Source organism: Aythya fuligula, chromosome 1 (assembly GCF_009819795.1).
Source record: "Aythya fuligula isolate bAytFul2 chromosome 1, bAytFul2.pri, whole genome shotgun sequence".
In the NCBI taxonomy this organism is placed as follows: Eukaryota; Metazoa; Chordata; class Aves; order Anseriformes; family Anatidae; genus Aythya; species Aythya fuligula.
Window position 1 is genome coordinate 42638951 of NC_045559.1, and position 18725 is coordinate 42657675.

At 43.4% G+C, this 18725-nt stretch overlaps 1 protein-coding gene across 3 annotated transcripts in view; it reads right to left on the reverse strand.

The window, feature by feature from the left end:
• Positions 1 to 9069, reverse strand: part of LIN7A (lin-7 homolog A, crumbs cell polarity complex component) — a 50205-nt gene extending 41136 nt beyond the window's left edge. For 2 of the 3 annotated variants that reach the window (XM_032181722.1, XM_032181730.1), the window contains exon 1: positions 8751 to 8849. In XM_032181722.1, the coding sequence (XP_032037613.1) occupies positions 8751 to 8793 (43 nt within the window). In that variant the 5' untranslated portion in view covers positions 8794 to 8849. Of the gene's footprint in view, positions 1 to 8750 lie in introns of all 3 variants that reach the window. The other variant, XM_032181713.1, reaches the window with a different exon arrangement.
• Positions 9070 to 18725: the final 9656 nt, after the last annotated feature.

The window sequence follows — 18725 nt, forward strand, 5'->3', positions numbered from 1 at the left end:
AAAACCATTACAATCAGTGAAGGAATTAAATGTTTGGCTAACCTAGAGAAGCAGAAAACAGAAACAATTACAATGAATAGGCTTGTGCGAACAACAAAAAACAGGATGAAAAACAACACTATTTCTAATTGCCATATACTTTTCTCTTAGCTGAATTCCATTCTTTCACTCCCCTCCCTATGCAAAAGCATGTATTTACGTGTCCTACATGTGCACTGCAAAACAAAAGCATTGGCCATATGGGCCACCTCATGCGTTACCCACACGGATGCTTGCAGCCTGTCTTTAGTTTGCAGCTGAGAGATTTTTCTTGGCAGGGAAGCCGACAGGAAGAGGTGAAAAAGGCACCAAGAGGTGTCTCGCAAAGGGAGGCAAGGTTAACCTAGGGATGCTAATTCTCTGTCACAACAGGCACTGCGCGTTGGAGCCAAGGCAGTTGCTCCCCCTTCTCCTCCCTGCTCATGTGTCATTACCAGTCTCCTGCTGCCTCTCCTCAGTTCTTACCTCGCCAGCTAATCTTAACCTTAAATCTTTTTCTGTTATTACCAGAAAGATGGCTGTGGGCTACTGGCAGTTGTACCTAGCAGCAATGCAAATCATCACTGGAAGTCAAGCATTATGATTTTATCTTCTGTTGCTTGGTGTGTTTTCTTAGGTGATTTGAGATGACAGAGAAAAGATGACATTTGCGCAATACAATGGATGTGATGCAGTCATTACAGACACACATCTAACACAACTTTTTCCCTGTAGGGTCAGGTAACAAGAAGAAAGTTAATATTCTCTCTTCAATTTTAGTGGATTTAAGGATATTACTTCTTGCAGATCGAATCCCTCTGGTAGCTGGCTACATCCTAGCCATTTCTCAGAAAAGGGGAAAAAAAACAACAACTTTCTTTGAAGACATGTATGTGAAAAGCTACAACAGCAGAAGGCAGTATAAATAAAATCCTTTGGCAGTACAACTAGGTGGTACAGATATCTGCTGATAGATCTCAACAACTGCTTGCTGCTAACTTTCAGCTCTGAGATGGCTATGACCTCAGAAGAAAGTCGTGACTCCTGAATTGCTGCTGCAAGGTACACACAAAACTTTGAAACTGAAAACCCCTGTGAGAAACAGAGCTCACGGCCACCTTTGTGCCGTTGCTTGGTGTTGTATGTGTGCTACAATGCTGAGAACAGGAGCAGGGGGAACTGGAACTCATCTCAGGTTGCAGCCTTATTTCACAAGGTAAGTTATCTGCCTAAAATACAAGGAGCACACCTGGCATCTTCTGACATGGCCATACTGTTAGGAAGCAAAAAGCACTGTATAAACGAGCATAAGTTCCACTAATGGATTACAAGTCTATCAGGCTACAGAGGGGACCAGACGTACAACCACCTCTTTTCCAAAGAGTGCCTCATGGATTTTAAAGTCATCATGCCCTCTTAAAGTTTCTCTGGTCTGGCTCTGTATAACAAAGAACTGATACATTATCCTTTTATTCCTGTGATGATTCAGTAAATAGCATTTGACAGAAACACTACTGCCAAATCTACTGAAAAGTGAAGAGATGATGGTAAATAAATTTCTGAGGGTTAAAACTGCTGCTGATGGCCACAGTGATCCACCTGAGCTATTTCAAGTACACTCTTCCCCAATACTTAACTGGTTCCAGAGGGACTGATACCTTACGGTCTAGGAGATTTATTATTTTTCAGAAAACATGGTTGAATAAGAAAATCAAAGAGTTAGTGAAACTGGAGGATTAGTGCTTAAACTTGGGCTCTCATTAAAAAGAAACAGTAAAAATATAATTTAGGTTCAGAAGAAATAAATTAGGAGTCTATTTTGGGCCACATTCTTCCTTATTTGATTACCCATGTTTACACAGAAACAATTAAAATCAATGCTTTGATGCTCTGTGCATTCATGGATACTTCATTGTTCTATCTTTTAAATGGTAACAGTTTTCCAATCCCTTCTGGAAATCAACTTTTCTAATATATATATTTTAACTATTACTAGTAAACTAGCACTAAGGTAATAACTCATTATAAGAAGCATTTCCTCGTGACTTTGGGGAATTGGTTTTGGGAAGTTCACGGTTTATTTAACCATTCTGTTTTGGACCTCAGAAAATCACATTCTCAAATATATACATACATCTCCTTCTGTATTTAACTTAACTGAGACCTGAGCTTGTGGTTTAAATACTCATTATTAAAAGAAAACTGCTAGTATGCAAATGTGCATTTCTGAATCAAATCATCTTATCTGAATAGAGAATTAACCATTAAATGTTTGTCATTCAGAGGGTAACTCTCCAGCAAATATCACAAAAGAAGATTAAACTGACTTAGATTAACTTTGAAAATCCTTGGATTTATACATATGTGCGGTTTCCAGCACATTAGTATTATTTTTTAATGTCAAAAATACATCATGTGAAACAATTGTGCATGATGGAAAGCAGATTTATAAATTTACAGTTAAGTGCTCTCAAAATGCTATCTATCTGCCTTTCCTTGGTTTCCTCTTAAATCCTCAACTTCTAATTATTTGTGCTTCTGAGTAAGTAAAATCAACAGTTTTACATAATTCATATTTTAAATTCTATAGCTTTACCTACAAGAACCTCGTTTTGTATCAGAATGACACAAGTCACCAAAGGCTTGTATTTCTTTTTTTGCATGTGCATGACTGTCATCCATGTTAAGGAGAGATGTGAATATATGTGTTGTGAAATGGGGAACAAAAAGGACAAATTATCCTCGTCACAAAGCTGAGAACTTCAGTAATTTGTCACTTTTTAAATTTTTCTCTGTGATAACATTATCAGGGGAGTCCAACTGGAGCTTCAGGATAGAATTAAGCAAATTGTTTACTTACAATTACATTAAGAGGTTAATCCTTTTTTCATTAGTTACACAAATGTCTCTTGGACATCAGCATGCAACTGAAGTGTGTACAAATCAGCATAGGGATATTATTTACAAAAACTAATCTTTCCTTTTCAACATTATCTATAGACAGAGGGCATACATTTGCTACACACACACACAGGAAAAAAAAATATATATCATCCCATGTTCTTTCTGATCATTAACACTCTCATATTGCAACCTGCTGCAAATGGTGAATTCTGCACCTGCCCAGGGGCTTGTGACAGGCTCCATCCACTTCACCAAGTTTCAGGAGCAAGCCCCTTCTGGAGAACAAGCAGACGAATGTACACACATTAGTTGTGTTTACCACTTTGTTCTATGTAGGGTAAATTCAGGTAGATTACAATGATTATTTCATTGCTACCACCATCTCAGAAATTTTTTTTCAGCCTGACAGACCAGAGGGAATGGTAGGAACAGCTGCTCTCACAGAGGTGTCTCTCAAAAATCCCCTGACTTTGAACACAGCTTCTGATCAGTTACATCTTTCAGAAGTAAACACAGCTGGAAATTTAAGATATTCCCCCTCTATGCCCCACAAAGGTGGCCTAGCGTTAAAAACGCCACTACTTTTTGGAAGACGTTTCTGTGTCCACGTAGCGCCAGCCATGAAGGCGCATTTCTCTGAAGAAAGGCAGTGCTGGAGGGCCCGCCGTGCCTGGTGCACACAGAAGATGATGCAGTGAACTTGGATTCGTTTCCATCCCCTGAGACCATGCTCAGTTTCAATGGCCACATCATCACAAGCTGTTTCAGACCCGAGGACAGAGCCTTGTCCCTCAGCACGCGGCCGGCTGAACCCAAGCCACCTCGTGAGGCAGAGCCCCCCTTGCCACAGCGAACCCTGGCACCTCTTCCAGTTCAGGCTTCTACTGCCAGAGGTGTTTAAGTCGGACGTCAGCTTTTAACTTTTCAAACTGTCTATTTTTGCATCCCTGACTGAAATCAAAGATGACATTCAGGTTGGGACTTCCTCTTGTTCTTGCTACAGAGCTCCAGGAGACACAACTGAAATGCATACTTAGCTAAAAAAAAAACTCTTAAACTGCTCGGATCTTCAGAAAACATCCTTATATGTAAAACATCAATCGCTGGTGCAGTCTGCTTACCTGAAACCATCCCTTCATATAAATACATTAGGAAAAAAATCAAATAAATGTTGACACACTGATGCAAAACAAAAGAAAAAAAAATACATTTTGATCTGTCACCAGAATTGTCAATTGTTTCTGGTCCTACACATAACAGGCCCCCTTTTTTTCCCTTGGAAGAATGAATTTGGTTATTTATATGTCATCATCTGGCATACCAAATAGAGTAATATTAGACTTAAAGCGTGTGGCACTTGCAGAAATATTTTTCTGCTTTAACATGCTAGGCTGAAGAGCTCTACAAGAAATCTCTATGACAGATAGAAACGCTTTGTTGAAAGCCATGCAGGGAGCAGCATAACCGCTTAACACTGTTTTGAAGGGCTTAACCGCAGCGTAAAAGATATCTGGCCTTATGTTGCACCTCTGCCAAGGAGTGTATTTCACACTTTATGACTCTGATTTTCTCTTCCTGATGAGTATGCTGCATTTTTTTCTCCAAAGATAATATACAGAAACTTCTATTCAAAACAATTTCTATTACATACAAATGAATGGGCACCGATGGGGAAAAATCCCTATTTATGTAGGCTTTGAAAATAAAAAGAGAAATGACAAGATGAGAGAAGGAAGGAAGAGCACTCCAGCAAGCAACAATGCATACTAATGGTCAAACACCATTCAGTATCACATTTCATAGAGTATGTCTACCACTGCTATCAGCTGATGGCGATACCAAGCCTGTTTGAATTCTTATTCATTGTCACTAAACACAGTGTTTTATAAAGGATTTTCTGGAAGTTATGGGACACCTACTCCACTAGAAAAATATCTGATTGAATTGTTAAAAAGACAATAGAGATTAGCTATGTGTTACAGCTCAAGAACAAGAAGTCTCTCCAGTTGCCAAGGATATATTTGAAAGAAGGAGAAATTTGGTTGTCAACAGCCAATAGCTATGACCTTGTTGTGAAACTTCACAGGGATTAAAATATCAGCACTGGATATTCAGTCTATTCAAATTTCTTCTTTCATCCTTAATCACATGAAGAAGTGCAACCATCAGTGGCATGAGTGGTAGCTATATAAGGAAAAATGTAGCGGGACCTGGATTATTAATAAGAAGTCCCCCTTCACATTAAAAGATATTTCCATGCTCTTTATCATGAGACGGTCTTTGCACAGGCTAATTGTATAATATCTTCAAAAGCAAGAAGAACAATCAAGAAGTGCTCTTTTAAAGCTACTCTTCCCATGGAGAAAAGGAAGAGGGGCTGAAGTTTCACAGAACTCCAAGAAAATAAATGGTCAGTTTCCTGTCCGAGCAGATTTTCATCTTGGAAGGAAGAGCGCGGGTGAAATTTTATGTAAAACGAGCTTTATGAAAAACTTGCCAGATTTTTAGCAAAACCAAAAAGTTCAGATGGAGAACATCTGTTAAGCCTTACCAGGACACTGCCTGCTACAAACTGCATGCCTTCATAGGGCCGCTCCTAAAATGAGTGCTGAGGGAAGCACAGAAACCTACTCCTCCCGGCATGTATCTGGGAGCACAGTGCCATTTGCAAAAAATGCTTCCACCAGACTGTGCTAACGCACCCTTTGCGTGCTTCACACCGATGAGGAGCTTCTTATCACTGTGCAACACAACTGGCATTGTAAGGAGAGGCACATGCAGTGCTGCTGGCCCAACACAGAGAACAGCGAGGCACAAGGTGCGACAAGTGGTACACAGTTAAAAAAAATAAAAATAAAAATAATAGTATGGGCATTGTTAAGCATTTCCCTTTTGGTTTGGACTGCCTGTTTTGTTCTTTTAAATGGAGGCAAATTAAACTGGGAGCATAATTTAAAATCCATAACCTGGAACACAAAATGAAAAAAAAAAATCCCAACCTTACTCTTTTTGTTTGTCCGTTTATGAAACACAGCATTGTAGCTGTTCATCTCAACATGGAACCAAGTAATGCTTTCAAAGTTTCTAACATCATCCCTGAATCGGCCTAAAATATTCCCACAGTGTGCTCTGATGGGCACTGGGGATTACTGATGGGGTGCTTCCAATACGTGCTGAAAAGACAGGAAGGTGCACGTTTTCTTTTTTTTTTTTCTTTTTAAGTAAGAGACTTACATGGCTGTTAGAAGGTGCCTGGCAGAAGGCTCTTCCCCCTCACAAAGCTCTCAACCACTGGGCCCGTGTGCCCGCAGCAGCCCCCACATGTAGCTCCACTGCTATATGCTTCTACCCTGCAGCAGTTGCTGATTCCTTCCCCTCCTCCCAGCAGAGCACCACGCAAAGGTCAGGCAAAAGCCTTGGAGATTAAATTGTAAGTGATTAAAATTTCCATTATTTTGTGAACTTGTTCCACATATTAAAAAGCCCTAATGGAACTTGCACACATTTGTGCAGGTAGAAAGGCACATGATGACAGGAATTAAGGAAATTAATTCCTGTGCTTTGGACTGAAGTAATCTTCCAGAATGTAATTGGCTTTCAATCATTCACACACAACATGCCCTTCACCTTTAAATGGTAATTCATTTTACCATACAGATTTTGAATTCCGTTTGTGTCAGGCTTTAGGAAAGCTCCATCGTCATACTGGAACACAGTACATGTTTTGTCCAGGAGCAGACTACGTCAGAGCGTAACTTAGATTTCTGATGTATGCATCCGTATGGTGTTTTACCATTTCTGTGCCCCTTAGCAGGAGGAAACGCAAACACTCCCTGACCAGAGATCAAGCAGCCATTCAAGGCTCCGCAGTGCAATGTTATTAGTGCTGCCGCTCATGGAATGCTCTTTATTTTTCCGCTGCGCTGCGCTCTCTGTGGGACATGGAAAAGTGGTTACAAGTCTACAAGGCTCTCCTGGGCTATGTCTAGATCACAGCAGAGCTGCGCAAAGCACAGTGACAGTAAACATAGCCGTGTCTGCTTTAATAAAAGCAACAGAAATGTGCAAAATCTCACTACATAGCACTTTCCTTCTTCCGCGGCTGAGAGAGAAAGACTACAGAGGAAGTATCTGGAAGCACTAGGGTTGGAGTTGCTTCTGGAGTGTCAGCCCACCCGCTCCACTTGACGTAGCAGCAACCTGTTACGGGTGATGAAGCACACCTCACTGACGAAACAGCCTTCTCAGGCCAGGTGCAGTATTTAAATCTATTTCCCCTTGTCTGTATTTTCCTTTTGCACATCACATCCTATCATTCCATGATGTTGCATCTCCCTCACACTACTGTCAGCCCTGGCTGACGACCAGGGAGACCGTAACATTGGCACCTCTGCCAAATGGTTAGGCATATCCAGGACACAGCAAACAGATATATATTATATTTAAATTGGGACTAATTTGCATTTTTTGTGTACTGTGGATTTTTTAAAGTGTTTTTTTCGTGATGAAGAGGAATGTGTAATTCTGAAATAGTAATACTTGCCTCAGAAAAGCCAGGTTTGCTAATGGATTGCCATCTGTTCAGCCCTTTGCCAGGAAATAGATTTGTCCTGCTTACTGAAAACAGTATTAGGGTGAAACTGTAGATTACACAGTGGATTTCTGAGCAGTTTAATTTAAAGTGCGTGCTAGCACTTTGTTATTTCAGTAAGAATAATTTTAGATTCTCCTTTTCTACCGATGTTTGAATTTAAGCCATCTAGCAAAGTGTATTTAGAGTACTTTGGATATTAGGAAAATGCTGTTCACCAAAAGGGTTGTTGGGCACTAGGACAGGCTCCCCAGGGAAGTGGTCACAGCACTGAGCCTACTGGAGTCCAAAAAGCGTTTGGACAATGCTCTTGGACATAAGGTCTGATTTTTGAGTGGTCCTGTGTGGAGCCAGAAGTTGGACTAGTTGATCCTTGTGGGTCCCGTCCAGCTCAGGATATTCTGTGATTCTATGATATTTTGTGGGCTGTTCTGCTCTCAGTTGAGTTCCAGGAAAGCTGTCCACATCACCTTTATCATTTTGAAACCGTGCTCATCAGGCTCCTTTTGCCCAAGATTTACAGAAGGTGCTCTCTATCTTGCTTTGAAAGCACATCTTAACCCTCTAGAAAGAACATGTTAAAAAAAAAAAAACAAGGCAAGAAAAAAAGAAAACAAACAACACTGGCCTAAATCACACCTTCAAGGGTAGAAGATCCATCTTCACATGCTGGGAGCCTCTCAGAGCTCCTCGATGCAAGTCAGGAAGAAAAATACATCAGCAACTCAAAATGCTGTTTTGGGAACTGTTTGACCTCTTTAGCTCACGGAGCCCAAGAAGCAACACAACTCCGGCACCAGGTAAGTTATTCTCCCCGGCAACCCACAGAAACCCAGCGGCTGAGCCTTGCCAGGGGCACAAACACGCGGCGAGGGAGAGGTCCAATTTTTCCATCCCGCGGGCGAAGGACGAATTGAAACCCAACTTCCAGACTCCGGCACCCCCTCGGCGAGGCTGCCGACACCAAGTCGAAGCAGCCGGCGGGGGGACAGGGCTCCGCGAGGCAGGCAGCACCCCGACACCCGCAGCAGCAGCCAGGCCGGGCTCGGGGCCAGGCGGCGGGGGCGAGCCGGGCGGAGGCGGCGGCGGCACGGCCGCGGAGCCCCAGCCCGGGGGCTGCCGGCGCTGCCGGTGGCCGCTCAGCCGCTCGCCGCCGGCGGACAAAGTTTCCTCGGCCGCCTGGCAGCCCCGCTCCTCCCGCCCGCCGCGGGGCCGTGCCGCGCCGAGCCGCGCTTACCTCTGTCCAGCGTGAGCGGCTGCACGGCGGCCAGCGTCGCCATGTCTGCGGCGGGGCTGGAGCCCGAGTGACGCGCGGCTCCGGCAGCGGCGTGGGGCGCGGGGAAGGGCGGGGAGGAGGCTGGCAGGGAGAGGGGGCGGAGGACGAGGGTGGCTCCGTGGGAGGAGGAGGAGGAGGAGGAGGAGAAGGTGGAGGAGGAGGAGGAAGAGGAGGAGGAGGCGGACAGGGTGCCCAGGGGAGCGCGGCTGGCTGCAGCCGGGGCGCCGCGATGCAGCGGGCGCAGGGCGGCCCGGCGGGGCCCGGCGCGGGCTGCCGGCATGGCTGCGCCGCCGGGCCCGGGGCTGCCGGGGGGCTGCAGCCGCGCCGGGCTCGCCTCGGGGCTGAGTGCCGGGGCCCTGCGGGCCGGGGGCGGCGGAGGGGAGGCGGAGGGGCGGGCCGGCTCTGGCCCCGCCGCCCGGGGGTGCCGCAGCGGAGGGAGGGAGGGAGGGAGCGGGGCGAGGACGGAGCCGGGGCCGGGCAGCTCCGCAGCGCCACGGGGTGGGCAGGACGGGCCCGGCCGGCCTCGGCTGGGGCTGGGGGCGAGGAGCCCGGGTGCCTGTCAGAAACGGGGGGGGGACGTGGCCTGGCAGGGCGCTGCGGTGGCTGCCGCCTTCCCCTCTGTGGGCAGCGGTGCAGGGAAACGGCTGGGTGGAAGCTGTGCCTTCTCCGGCTGCTGCCATGTGCAGTACCGGCATTTCTGTGTTTGGCCAAGAAGCGCTGAAACTGGGGGGATGTTACGGGGGACCACGGTGCTGTCTTCCTTCCCCATACCCACAGGGGAGCTGGCAAAACAGGATGAGAAAGTGCAGCAGCAGCAGGCTGCACCTCAGCAAAAGCCTTAACGGCGAGGCTATTTAAGCACTGGTATGGATAATTAGGGGAGCTGTGGAAATTCTGTCATTAAAAGTTTTAAGAGGAGATTAAAAATGCATTCAGCGGTTTTAAAGCTAAAGAAGCTTAAATAATAAATACCAGCCACCCACTTCTGATGAACTCAAATCAGCACAAATTTCTCTAATTAGTAAACAATAAACAGTGGACCATCCAGATATCTTGACAAGAAAATGTTTCGTTTGGCTAAAACGCTGAAGTCGAGAAATCAGTTCCTGGCGAGCAGTCAGTTTTTAAAAGTGAAATTAACGTAAGGATTTTTATTATGCAGATTTTACGTACTTGCAGAGCAGCTGGATTGACATAAAGCGTAACAGCGCCTCTAAAGTAGTCACATTACTGTATATTGGATTCAGTCCTGAGCAGGGAAGAAGTACGCATTTGGAGCTATAACAACCGAATGTGACAACTCTCAAACTGTTATGACACTTTAAAGAATCTACTACAGATATTAAAGTATGTTTAAATAATAGAAAAAGCATGGCGCCTAGTTAATGAGCCAATCGGGTTGTTTTTCATAGAGGACTTCGTAAGCCTCAGGCTTGCTCTTTTAAACTGCCATATTGCAAACCGACATCTTGAAGCAAAGTGCAGTTATGACAATAACTTTTCTATTAATATCTATGTAATGTTAATGCCAAATATATAGCTTCTCAGAAATATCCAACTTTAGAAATTGCAATGTTTGGGCTTGAGCTGGGTGCCTGTGGAAAGCAATAAGCTTATTCTGACTTTATCCTTTTTTATCTACCGCTGGTCAGATTTCATGTGCTCTGCCACAGGGGCTAATTGGCACTTGGAGGAGAGACTTGAATGTGAGTATTATCTGCATTCAAGGAAGATGAAAAGCAGTATTTGCTGAAATTAAACATTTCCTAATCAGCATAGCTGCACAGCTAATGCTCAAGGACATTAAAGAATTAGCCGAAGAATACTTTAAGCAACTGAACTGGGAAAATTTCAGAAATTGTCCAGCAGAATTCTTCTATTGCAGAAGGGGAGGTGGAATGAATCAGGGATTTGTGAAATGTCTCTCACTTTCCAGTGGCAATTCCCAGTAGAAATAGCAGACTATAACAGCACAAGTTAGCAAAGAGAAGTGGAACCACTTTCTTAGAAGGTGGATCATTTTAGGAAGAAGCGATGGGTCTGCCTCCCAGCCTGCTTGCTGATTCCTTGGGCTACGCTGGACCTTTTAATTCAGTAATGTGTGATGTTTACTGAACCATCAAAACTAGACTGAATTAACAGAAACTAGGTTGTATGGACTGCAAACTGGCTTAGTGCCAGACTTTCAACATGTAGTCAGCAGTCAGATGCCAGCAAACAAGACTATTTCTAATAGGATGCTTGACAACTTTGTCAATTTAGTATTTTATTCAAAGATCTAAAATGTAGATATAGAGGCTTTGGTTACTATGCATTTAGATGACACAAGTTTTGTTTTGTTTTTTAAAAAAGGATCACTGTGACTGAGTAAATATTAAAAGAAGTTGTCCTTGAAAGAAGGAATCTCTGCCCTTCAAGATTTTCCAACCTGATTGGGCAAGGACTTGGGGAACCTGCTTTTGCTGCAAAGTTAGCCCTGCTTTGAGCAAGAGGTCAGACTGGATGTATTTCAAGTCCTTTTCAACCAAAATCATTAGAATCATAGGATCATAGAAAAATTAAGGTTGGAAAAGACCTTCGAGATCATCTGGTCCAACCATCACCCTACTACCAATGTCACCCACTAAACCATGTCCCTAAGCCTTTCCTTGAACACCCCCAGGGATGATTATTGTATGATTTTGTAATCAAGTGTCTGAATTGCTGGTAAGAATTATCTGAATAACTGTACTGAATTATTACATTCCCAAAGTAGTGTGTTTTAATGCCGCTGCGAGCAAGTAATGAAGAATGCAATGGATACTTGCAGGACTGGAGATTGTCTTGGGGAGGGGTGTTCTCACGTAGCAGTCTCAACATACGTTCTTGGTGTGATGTTGCCTAGAGGGCTCGTGTGATCCTTGAATGTATAGAAAAAGGAGTGGCACATAGAACTAGGGAAATGAGCACTGAGAAAGCACCTTACTGGAATGCTGTGTCCAGACCTGGTGTTTGTCTTTCAAGGTGGGAAATCAGCTTTGACATGAAATTTAAGGAACTCAGTCCAAGCTTACTGAAGAAAAGGGTAAGAAGGAACTAAATCACTGTGTGTAGGTAGGCCAATATATATGGAAGAGGCGTAATGGTGGAGGGATTTATAGCCTTAAAATTTATTGTTTTATGACATAAGGTGGCCCCATGGCTGGAAGTTTAACAAATTCAACCTTGAATAAGATGTACTATTCTGGCAGTAAGGATAACATAGGGACCAATTACTCACTGTTGCTCGTAATCTGAACAAAATTAGGTGTCTTTCTAAAAGGCTTGCTTTGATCTAACTTCTAAAGAAAAGTAGAATGGCTGAGGTATTCAGGAGGTTAGATGAGATAATGATAGTGATCTATTACTCTCAGGACTTTTATGACCTTTTGCCTTCCCTCATGAGTTGGTGTTGCAAGGGCTAGAAAATTATTTCTACACAGCATGGTGCAATGGAACATGGAAAAAAAATACAGCACAGCTCCAAATAGGCTTGCTGGCTGCCTCCACCTCCACCTGTCCTAAGCTTTGCGTGGGATAATTAACTCCCTGGAACTAAGATGCTGCTGCATGACTGGAATACTGCAGTAAATGCAGCTATTTGCTTCAATGCCAGAGCCACCTCTAACAGATAGAATCCCTGCTTTCTGGTGGCGACAGAGGCCATACCACACTGGCATAGTTAAATCTGTTTGGGTTCTACAGCACTGTATTATGCCTTCTAGCCAAGTTCTACATGATAGTCACTGGATTAAATGTCTTGTCATGACTGAATTTCACCTTGGGTACTTGCACATGGGTTCCTACCTACCTCTCCCATGAAATTTCAGCTTGCTGCAGGACTCTTCACATCCAAGTTTACATTGGAAAATTTGTTGGGCAGCTGCTTTATTTCACCAGAGGCTACAAAAATGATTATTTTTATTTTATAATATAGTTTTATCCTGCTTATACCCCTTTTTCTTAAAGCAATATGTTACTCCATCTCTTGTTATCGACTTGACAGCACTGGGGAATGCTGCACGCTCTATTTGCAGGATGATCAGCTGTATCAGGCATTCCCCCATCAAACATAGTTTGATTATATTTGCATATTACGTGAAACTCCGGGTTATTTCAGTGAAGATCCCAGGTACAAGAAGCTTTCAAAATTATAGATCACACCTTAGAACTGAGTCACAACACACAAATGCAATTGCAATAGCAATAGCCTTTTCTCTTTTTCTGTGCTGACCAGTGGTTTCACTTGTACATTGCACTTCAGTACAACTAAAAGCAGATTCCAGTAATGTAATATGGACTGTGAATTCTCAAAAGACTGAGGATTTTTTTCATCATTCAAATTTGCTTTTTGAGTGGCGTTTTGCCTCTATGGGGGAAAGAATCCTTCCTTTTTTAAAACCCATCAGTTATTTCCATGCAGTTTCCATGGCAGAACTTGCTATATGAGACATCTAATGGTTTAACAGCAGTTTGTTTATTGGGCAAAAAACTGCATAAGTTTCCCATAAGAAGTGTAATTTAGTGCTTTCTGAGAATTATAAGCATTACTCACATGCACATTCTAATATCATGTAATGGATTACTTTTTGTAGATAACACAGTGGCTGTTTTCCCAGACACTGAAACTAATCTGGCCTTTAAAAATACTTCACAGAATCACACAGAATCACAGAATTTCTAGGTTGGAAGAGACCTCAAGATCATCAAGTCCAACCTCTGACCTAACACTGATTTTTTTTTTCTTTTTCATTTGTTGTTTAAGACTCAACTCCAGTTGACAACAGGGATAACAGGATCAAGCTTTGCTGAAAGATTCTGTATGGACCTCGCTGAACTTCAGATGTAGGGTCTATTCCTCAGTGCAGTGAGTTTCAACATGTGGTCTATAGCAGCCTGTAAGTCTATGTACTCTCTAAAAATAACTGCTGCAAAAGAAGAGCAAGCCTGCTGGGCAGGGCCCACCCCTTCTTTTAGGCCTGGAGGCAGTTTAAAAGCACCTACAAATCAGACCTTTTATCCTTGATCACCTTTGGATATCCTTGGTATCTGAAACTTGAATCTCGTTCCCTTTGTTGCCGTGACTTATTGTGGCTGCTTTAAGGACTGAGTCTCTATTGAAGTTTTGTCTGTACAGAGGCTCTTTGAGAAGAGGGCAAATTGCCCTCTGTAAGGCCACAAGCAACTTCATCTGGCTAATTCAGTGCCAGTTCAGGTTTCATCTACAAGCACCATATCGGTAACATCAGCATATTGACAATACATGAAGTCACACAGATCATAGCTAGTGTTTTTAGTTATTTGAAGAACTGAACAAAAGCATTATCCACCTACCTTCTTTGTCCAGTGTATTAATATATACTTTAGATTGAATTTTTGGATCAACATGATTTATTTTAGAACTCTATGAATGAAAAGAAAAAAGAGGAAAAATGTAGACTTTTCTGTGGAAACATGTTTATTGATTATGCTTTACTGGGTTTCTCACTGTTTACATCAAAAGATTTCTATACAAAATAAAGGAGGAGAAATAATGTGTTGTCATGAAATAGACAAACTTGACCTTAAAGGATGTTAAAACAGCAGAACATATTTTAAATTGTTCCAGAATTATCAGTGGTGAGCTAATATGCAGTGACTATGCAATGGTGCATAGTCAAATGCGTAGGCGTAGAGAAAAAAAAAAAGTGCAAGGGCAAATCATGATTCCATAAAATTGCAACAGCTAATTAATTTGGGGATGTGAACAGTGCAACAGATAACACTGGCTTCAACCTTATATTTACTGAAGCTGTTAGCCCTGTGTTCATTTTCAGGTGAGATCAGTGACATTATGATATGCATCTGAAAATGGGTGGGACCTTGATTACAAGGAGTTATTGTAATTAACTCTGATTTTAGTATACTCTGTAAGTATCTTTCTGAGCCCTAAAAATTAAAATATGATTGAAAAGCCCTTTTGGAATCTAAAGTGCATTTTCAAATTTTAATTAGGAAGTTGAGAAAAGCAAGCTGTTTACTAAGCAAATGTGTTTATTAAGCTAATGTGAGACATATGAGGTTGAAGTTAAGCTTAAGTCTGATCTGAAATCATCAATGACATGATGGGGCTACACAGATAACCAGTTTTGTCAGTCTAAGCATCAAAAAGTGGAAACAAGCCAGTGAAGAATAAAAAACTTCACCATTTGGAGAAAAGGTGTTGTGACTGAAATGAAACTCAGCAGTATTTCTGTTTCAGGCCTGCTTACTTTAAATAAATAAATAAATAAATAAATAGTTTTCAGAAGGCAGGTTGTGATGGTACTGAAGCTTTCCCCTGCTTTTTTATTGACATGCTCACAATAAATGCACTGATGTGGGCCAGAATATGAGGAGTGCTTAATGATTGTTGTAAATAATACTTTGTCTTCAGAAGGAGAGAGAGACAATGGGAAATATGATTAAGTTGTCTTGGGCGAAGAAGCAGTTTAATAGTTGTCTCTACATCTCCAATCAATGTCACTTCAGGGCTGATCTGCATGACACTGCGAACAATTAAATCACATCTGGTCACTGCAATGCAGTCACGCTCATTTGCCAAGTTATTCTCTTTCCTTGTGCATCCCAGTGGCAAAACCAGCTTCAGGGTACGTGTGCAAATGCTGGTGTGTCGGTGCATAGTCCCAGTATTTCAGTAAACTTTCTTTTCTACAGGCAGTTTGAAGTCCTGCTTCCTGAGCTGGAGAGTCTGCAGAACTAATCCTGCAAGCATCTGGACATAAGTCTCTCTGCTGTCATGGTAAACTTACTTGCTTCAGTGCTGTTAGCTTGTGAGAACAAGTGACTGAGTCAGTTCAGAATCTAATTAAATGGCGTATACAATATTTACTTTGTGGAAGGCCTTCAGGGAAACCTGAAATGTACAGATTAAAGGTTCCTGGCTGATTTCTGGATAACTTATTTTTAATAGTCAGAGGAACATTTCCTCTTGGCGCTACAGGAACAGCATTTTCCAACACATGCTGTTGTCCATCTGCTCAGAGCCCTCAGATGACACCATTCTGGTAAATTTGCTCTTCATTCACATTTAGAGCCATCAAATTTGCCTTCAAGTTGACCCATGTTCCATTCCAGGCCAGAGAACAAATTCTCATTTTTTTCCACACTAATGACTGCAGCACTGTCAACACTTTATATCTAACTTTTTCTTTAAATAGACAGATAACAGCTGGGATTAACTGCAGGGATTAACACCAGGCCGTAGGGGTCTTGTGACCTGCTTTGTCCCTGGCCACTGATGATGATCAATGCCCCCTGAAGCAGCACTCCAGGCGCCATTAACAGCTATCATCAAGCAACCATGAGCCTCCAATTTTTCTGTAAGCCTGTGTTAGTTTCTGCAGTGACAGTCAGGACCATCTCATCTAGTCAGTGACTCCAGTGGGCTTGTAAGCACAGAGAGTTCTCTCTGTTCATGCTGAAGCTCTGTTCTCTGGTGCCATCTCCCAGTGTTGGCACCAGAAACCATTTCTTGTTGCATCCCTTTGCTTAGTCAGACAAACTCCCTTATGGAAATGTAGTTGTGCTCTACTAGCAGCCCTTGGAGACAGTGGCTGTGATCACAGTGACCACTGTACAGCTGCCAGACTGTGCCTGACAATAATTCATGTGAAGGAACCCCAGACAGCACCCTGCTTGTGCCTCCCCCAGGAACAAGCTCAGTGTGTCAGCGATTCACAGGCCTCTTTAGCATCTTTCCAGTAATGCCCTTCTGCTGAGATACGCTGTGAGGCTAGATTATGGACATGCGCTGTGTAGAGGTGTATGAGACCAGCCAGTCACTCCCAGCCAACTAGGTGATTCTTACTTGAGTTGGGGAACTGCAGTGGACTCAAGTGCAGGCCTAGGGACAGACCTGGTAAAGACCTCATGGTCTGATCACTACAGTAGTACGGGACAGTGGACCATAAGATTATCCCTAACCAAGACCTTCTGCTTTGTCAGAGATGGAGGTGGCAGGGTAGGGGAGAGAAATCATGCCCTGGTTTGATTCTGCTCTGCCTATTTTTGTTGAATCCAGCTGTGTCCTTTGACTTACATAATCATTTTTTATAACAACGATTGACCCAATCTGCTGCCCTCCAGTGAGTACTGGATATACTGTAGCACAACACTGAAATGTGGCAGAATGAAACCATTTAAATTAAATGCATCTGGAAGACAATAGCTTCCCCTACAGCTTATTACTGCAATGTTGCTGTTGTCCTGTGAGCTCCTCTTTTCATCACCTGATGATATCTCATGTGCTGGGAAAGAAGGAAGAATATGAGAAGTTTGGGTAATGAGAAGACGTTTGGGTTCAGCAGCTCTACATCCTGGCTAAAAGCCAGCCCTTCCAGACCCAGTTCTGCCTTGCCAGCTGGGGAGAGTCCTCTGACCTTCCCTACCAGCCCATGTTACTAACCGGCATGGAGCATGAGCCCTGCACAATGTCAGTGATTTACCAAGACAGAAATAATAAATGTTGCAAAACGCAGTGCACTTTACAGGGCCGAATGTCTCTGTGTTGCACGCCCCAGTGCTGTGTGAAACCTGCATGGGCAGCTAGAGCTTTATTTGATTATGCATGACTAAGATAATGTCCTTGGATTTCAGTCGCAACACTGGGCAGTCCAGAAACTAAGCAAGAACAATAGCAAGAGAAGGGCACTGCTATCAGCAGGCTGTGGGATGGGAATTTGCTCAACTTATCATTTTTTCTTTTGCTCTCTGTCCTCAAAAGGTCTCAATTTTGCATATTTTTTTTTTCTCCTCCTGAAATGAGACTGAAGAGACTATTTTGAGCTTGAGTTCTCTGGCAGCAAGAAGGGAAACTCTTTATCTCACAGATGTGCCAGTAAGAGATTTAAAGGCTGTTTTCTTTTTTCCCTCTAGAGATACCTGTAGGTTCTTATTACCCCTGTGAAAGAAAAGCTGTGTCTGTTTTCCTTGCTTGTGAGGGATTTAGGAACTCTCTTTATGTAAAACTGCTGAACCTGGCTGTACACCTGGGCATTTCCAGGAAAAAGAACTATTATTATGACTAGATAACAATTTCAGAAGAGCAGAGAATTTCAGGATCTCAGTTCACGTTCATCTTCTAGTATGGTGATTAGATCCAGTAGATATGGAGCTGGAAGGATTTCCCCTCTGCATCCAAACCTTACAAAACCATCCCCCACCAATTACATGTGCTTTACATTTTCACCCAGTGCAGCTGCTAAAGAAGAAGCTTTTCCCACAGCACAGCATTCATCCTTCAGGGCTGATAATATACAAGCAGAGCTGGCTTCAGTCACAAGCAACGTGGGGAGCAACACACCGAGAGCATCGCGGTGTGTCACTGCCCCAGGGCTGCCCTCCTGAGCTCCGCTGCCAGGCCAGAGGTGAGCACTCCCTGCTTGCAGGGAGCACTGCCTCATGGCAAGAGACAGCAGTGCTGGGGGAGCTCTGCCTGCCCATGGCTTTGCTACACGACAAAGTGTTGTCTGCTGGCAGGGTAGATAGACTGTTCCTGCATTTCGGAACAGGAGGAGGTGTGGGCATCACCACCTACCCACAGCCCCCAGAAATGTTCCTGGCCACTTGGACCTGTGCTGGGCCCCTCCACTTCAACAGCTGCTGCTCTGCTGTAAAACTGAATTTTGTTGCAACGCTGAGGGCCGGAGACATCAAAATTCAAACGTTTTCAGCTGTCAGCAAGCCCTGCACTGAAGGTAACGGGTTGATCTAGTGTGCCATGGTATGGTCAGGCTGTAGGGCTGTATGCACAAGGGGGCAGACCTGAGCTGCAGTGGGACTCCTTGCTTGTGGTTCTCAGTAGGAACATCCTAAAATTAAAGGAGAATGTCTACAAGGTTTTGGAAGAGCTTTCAGGGGTAATGAAGCAAGAAGAAA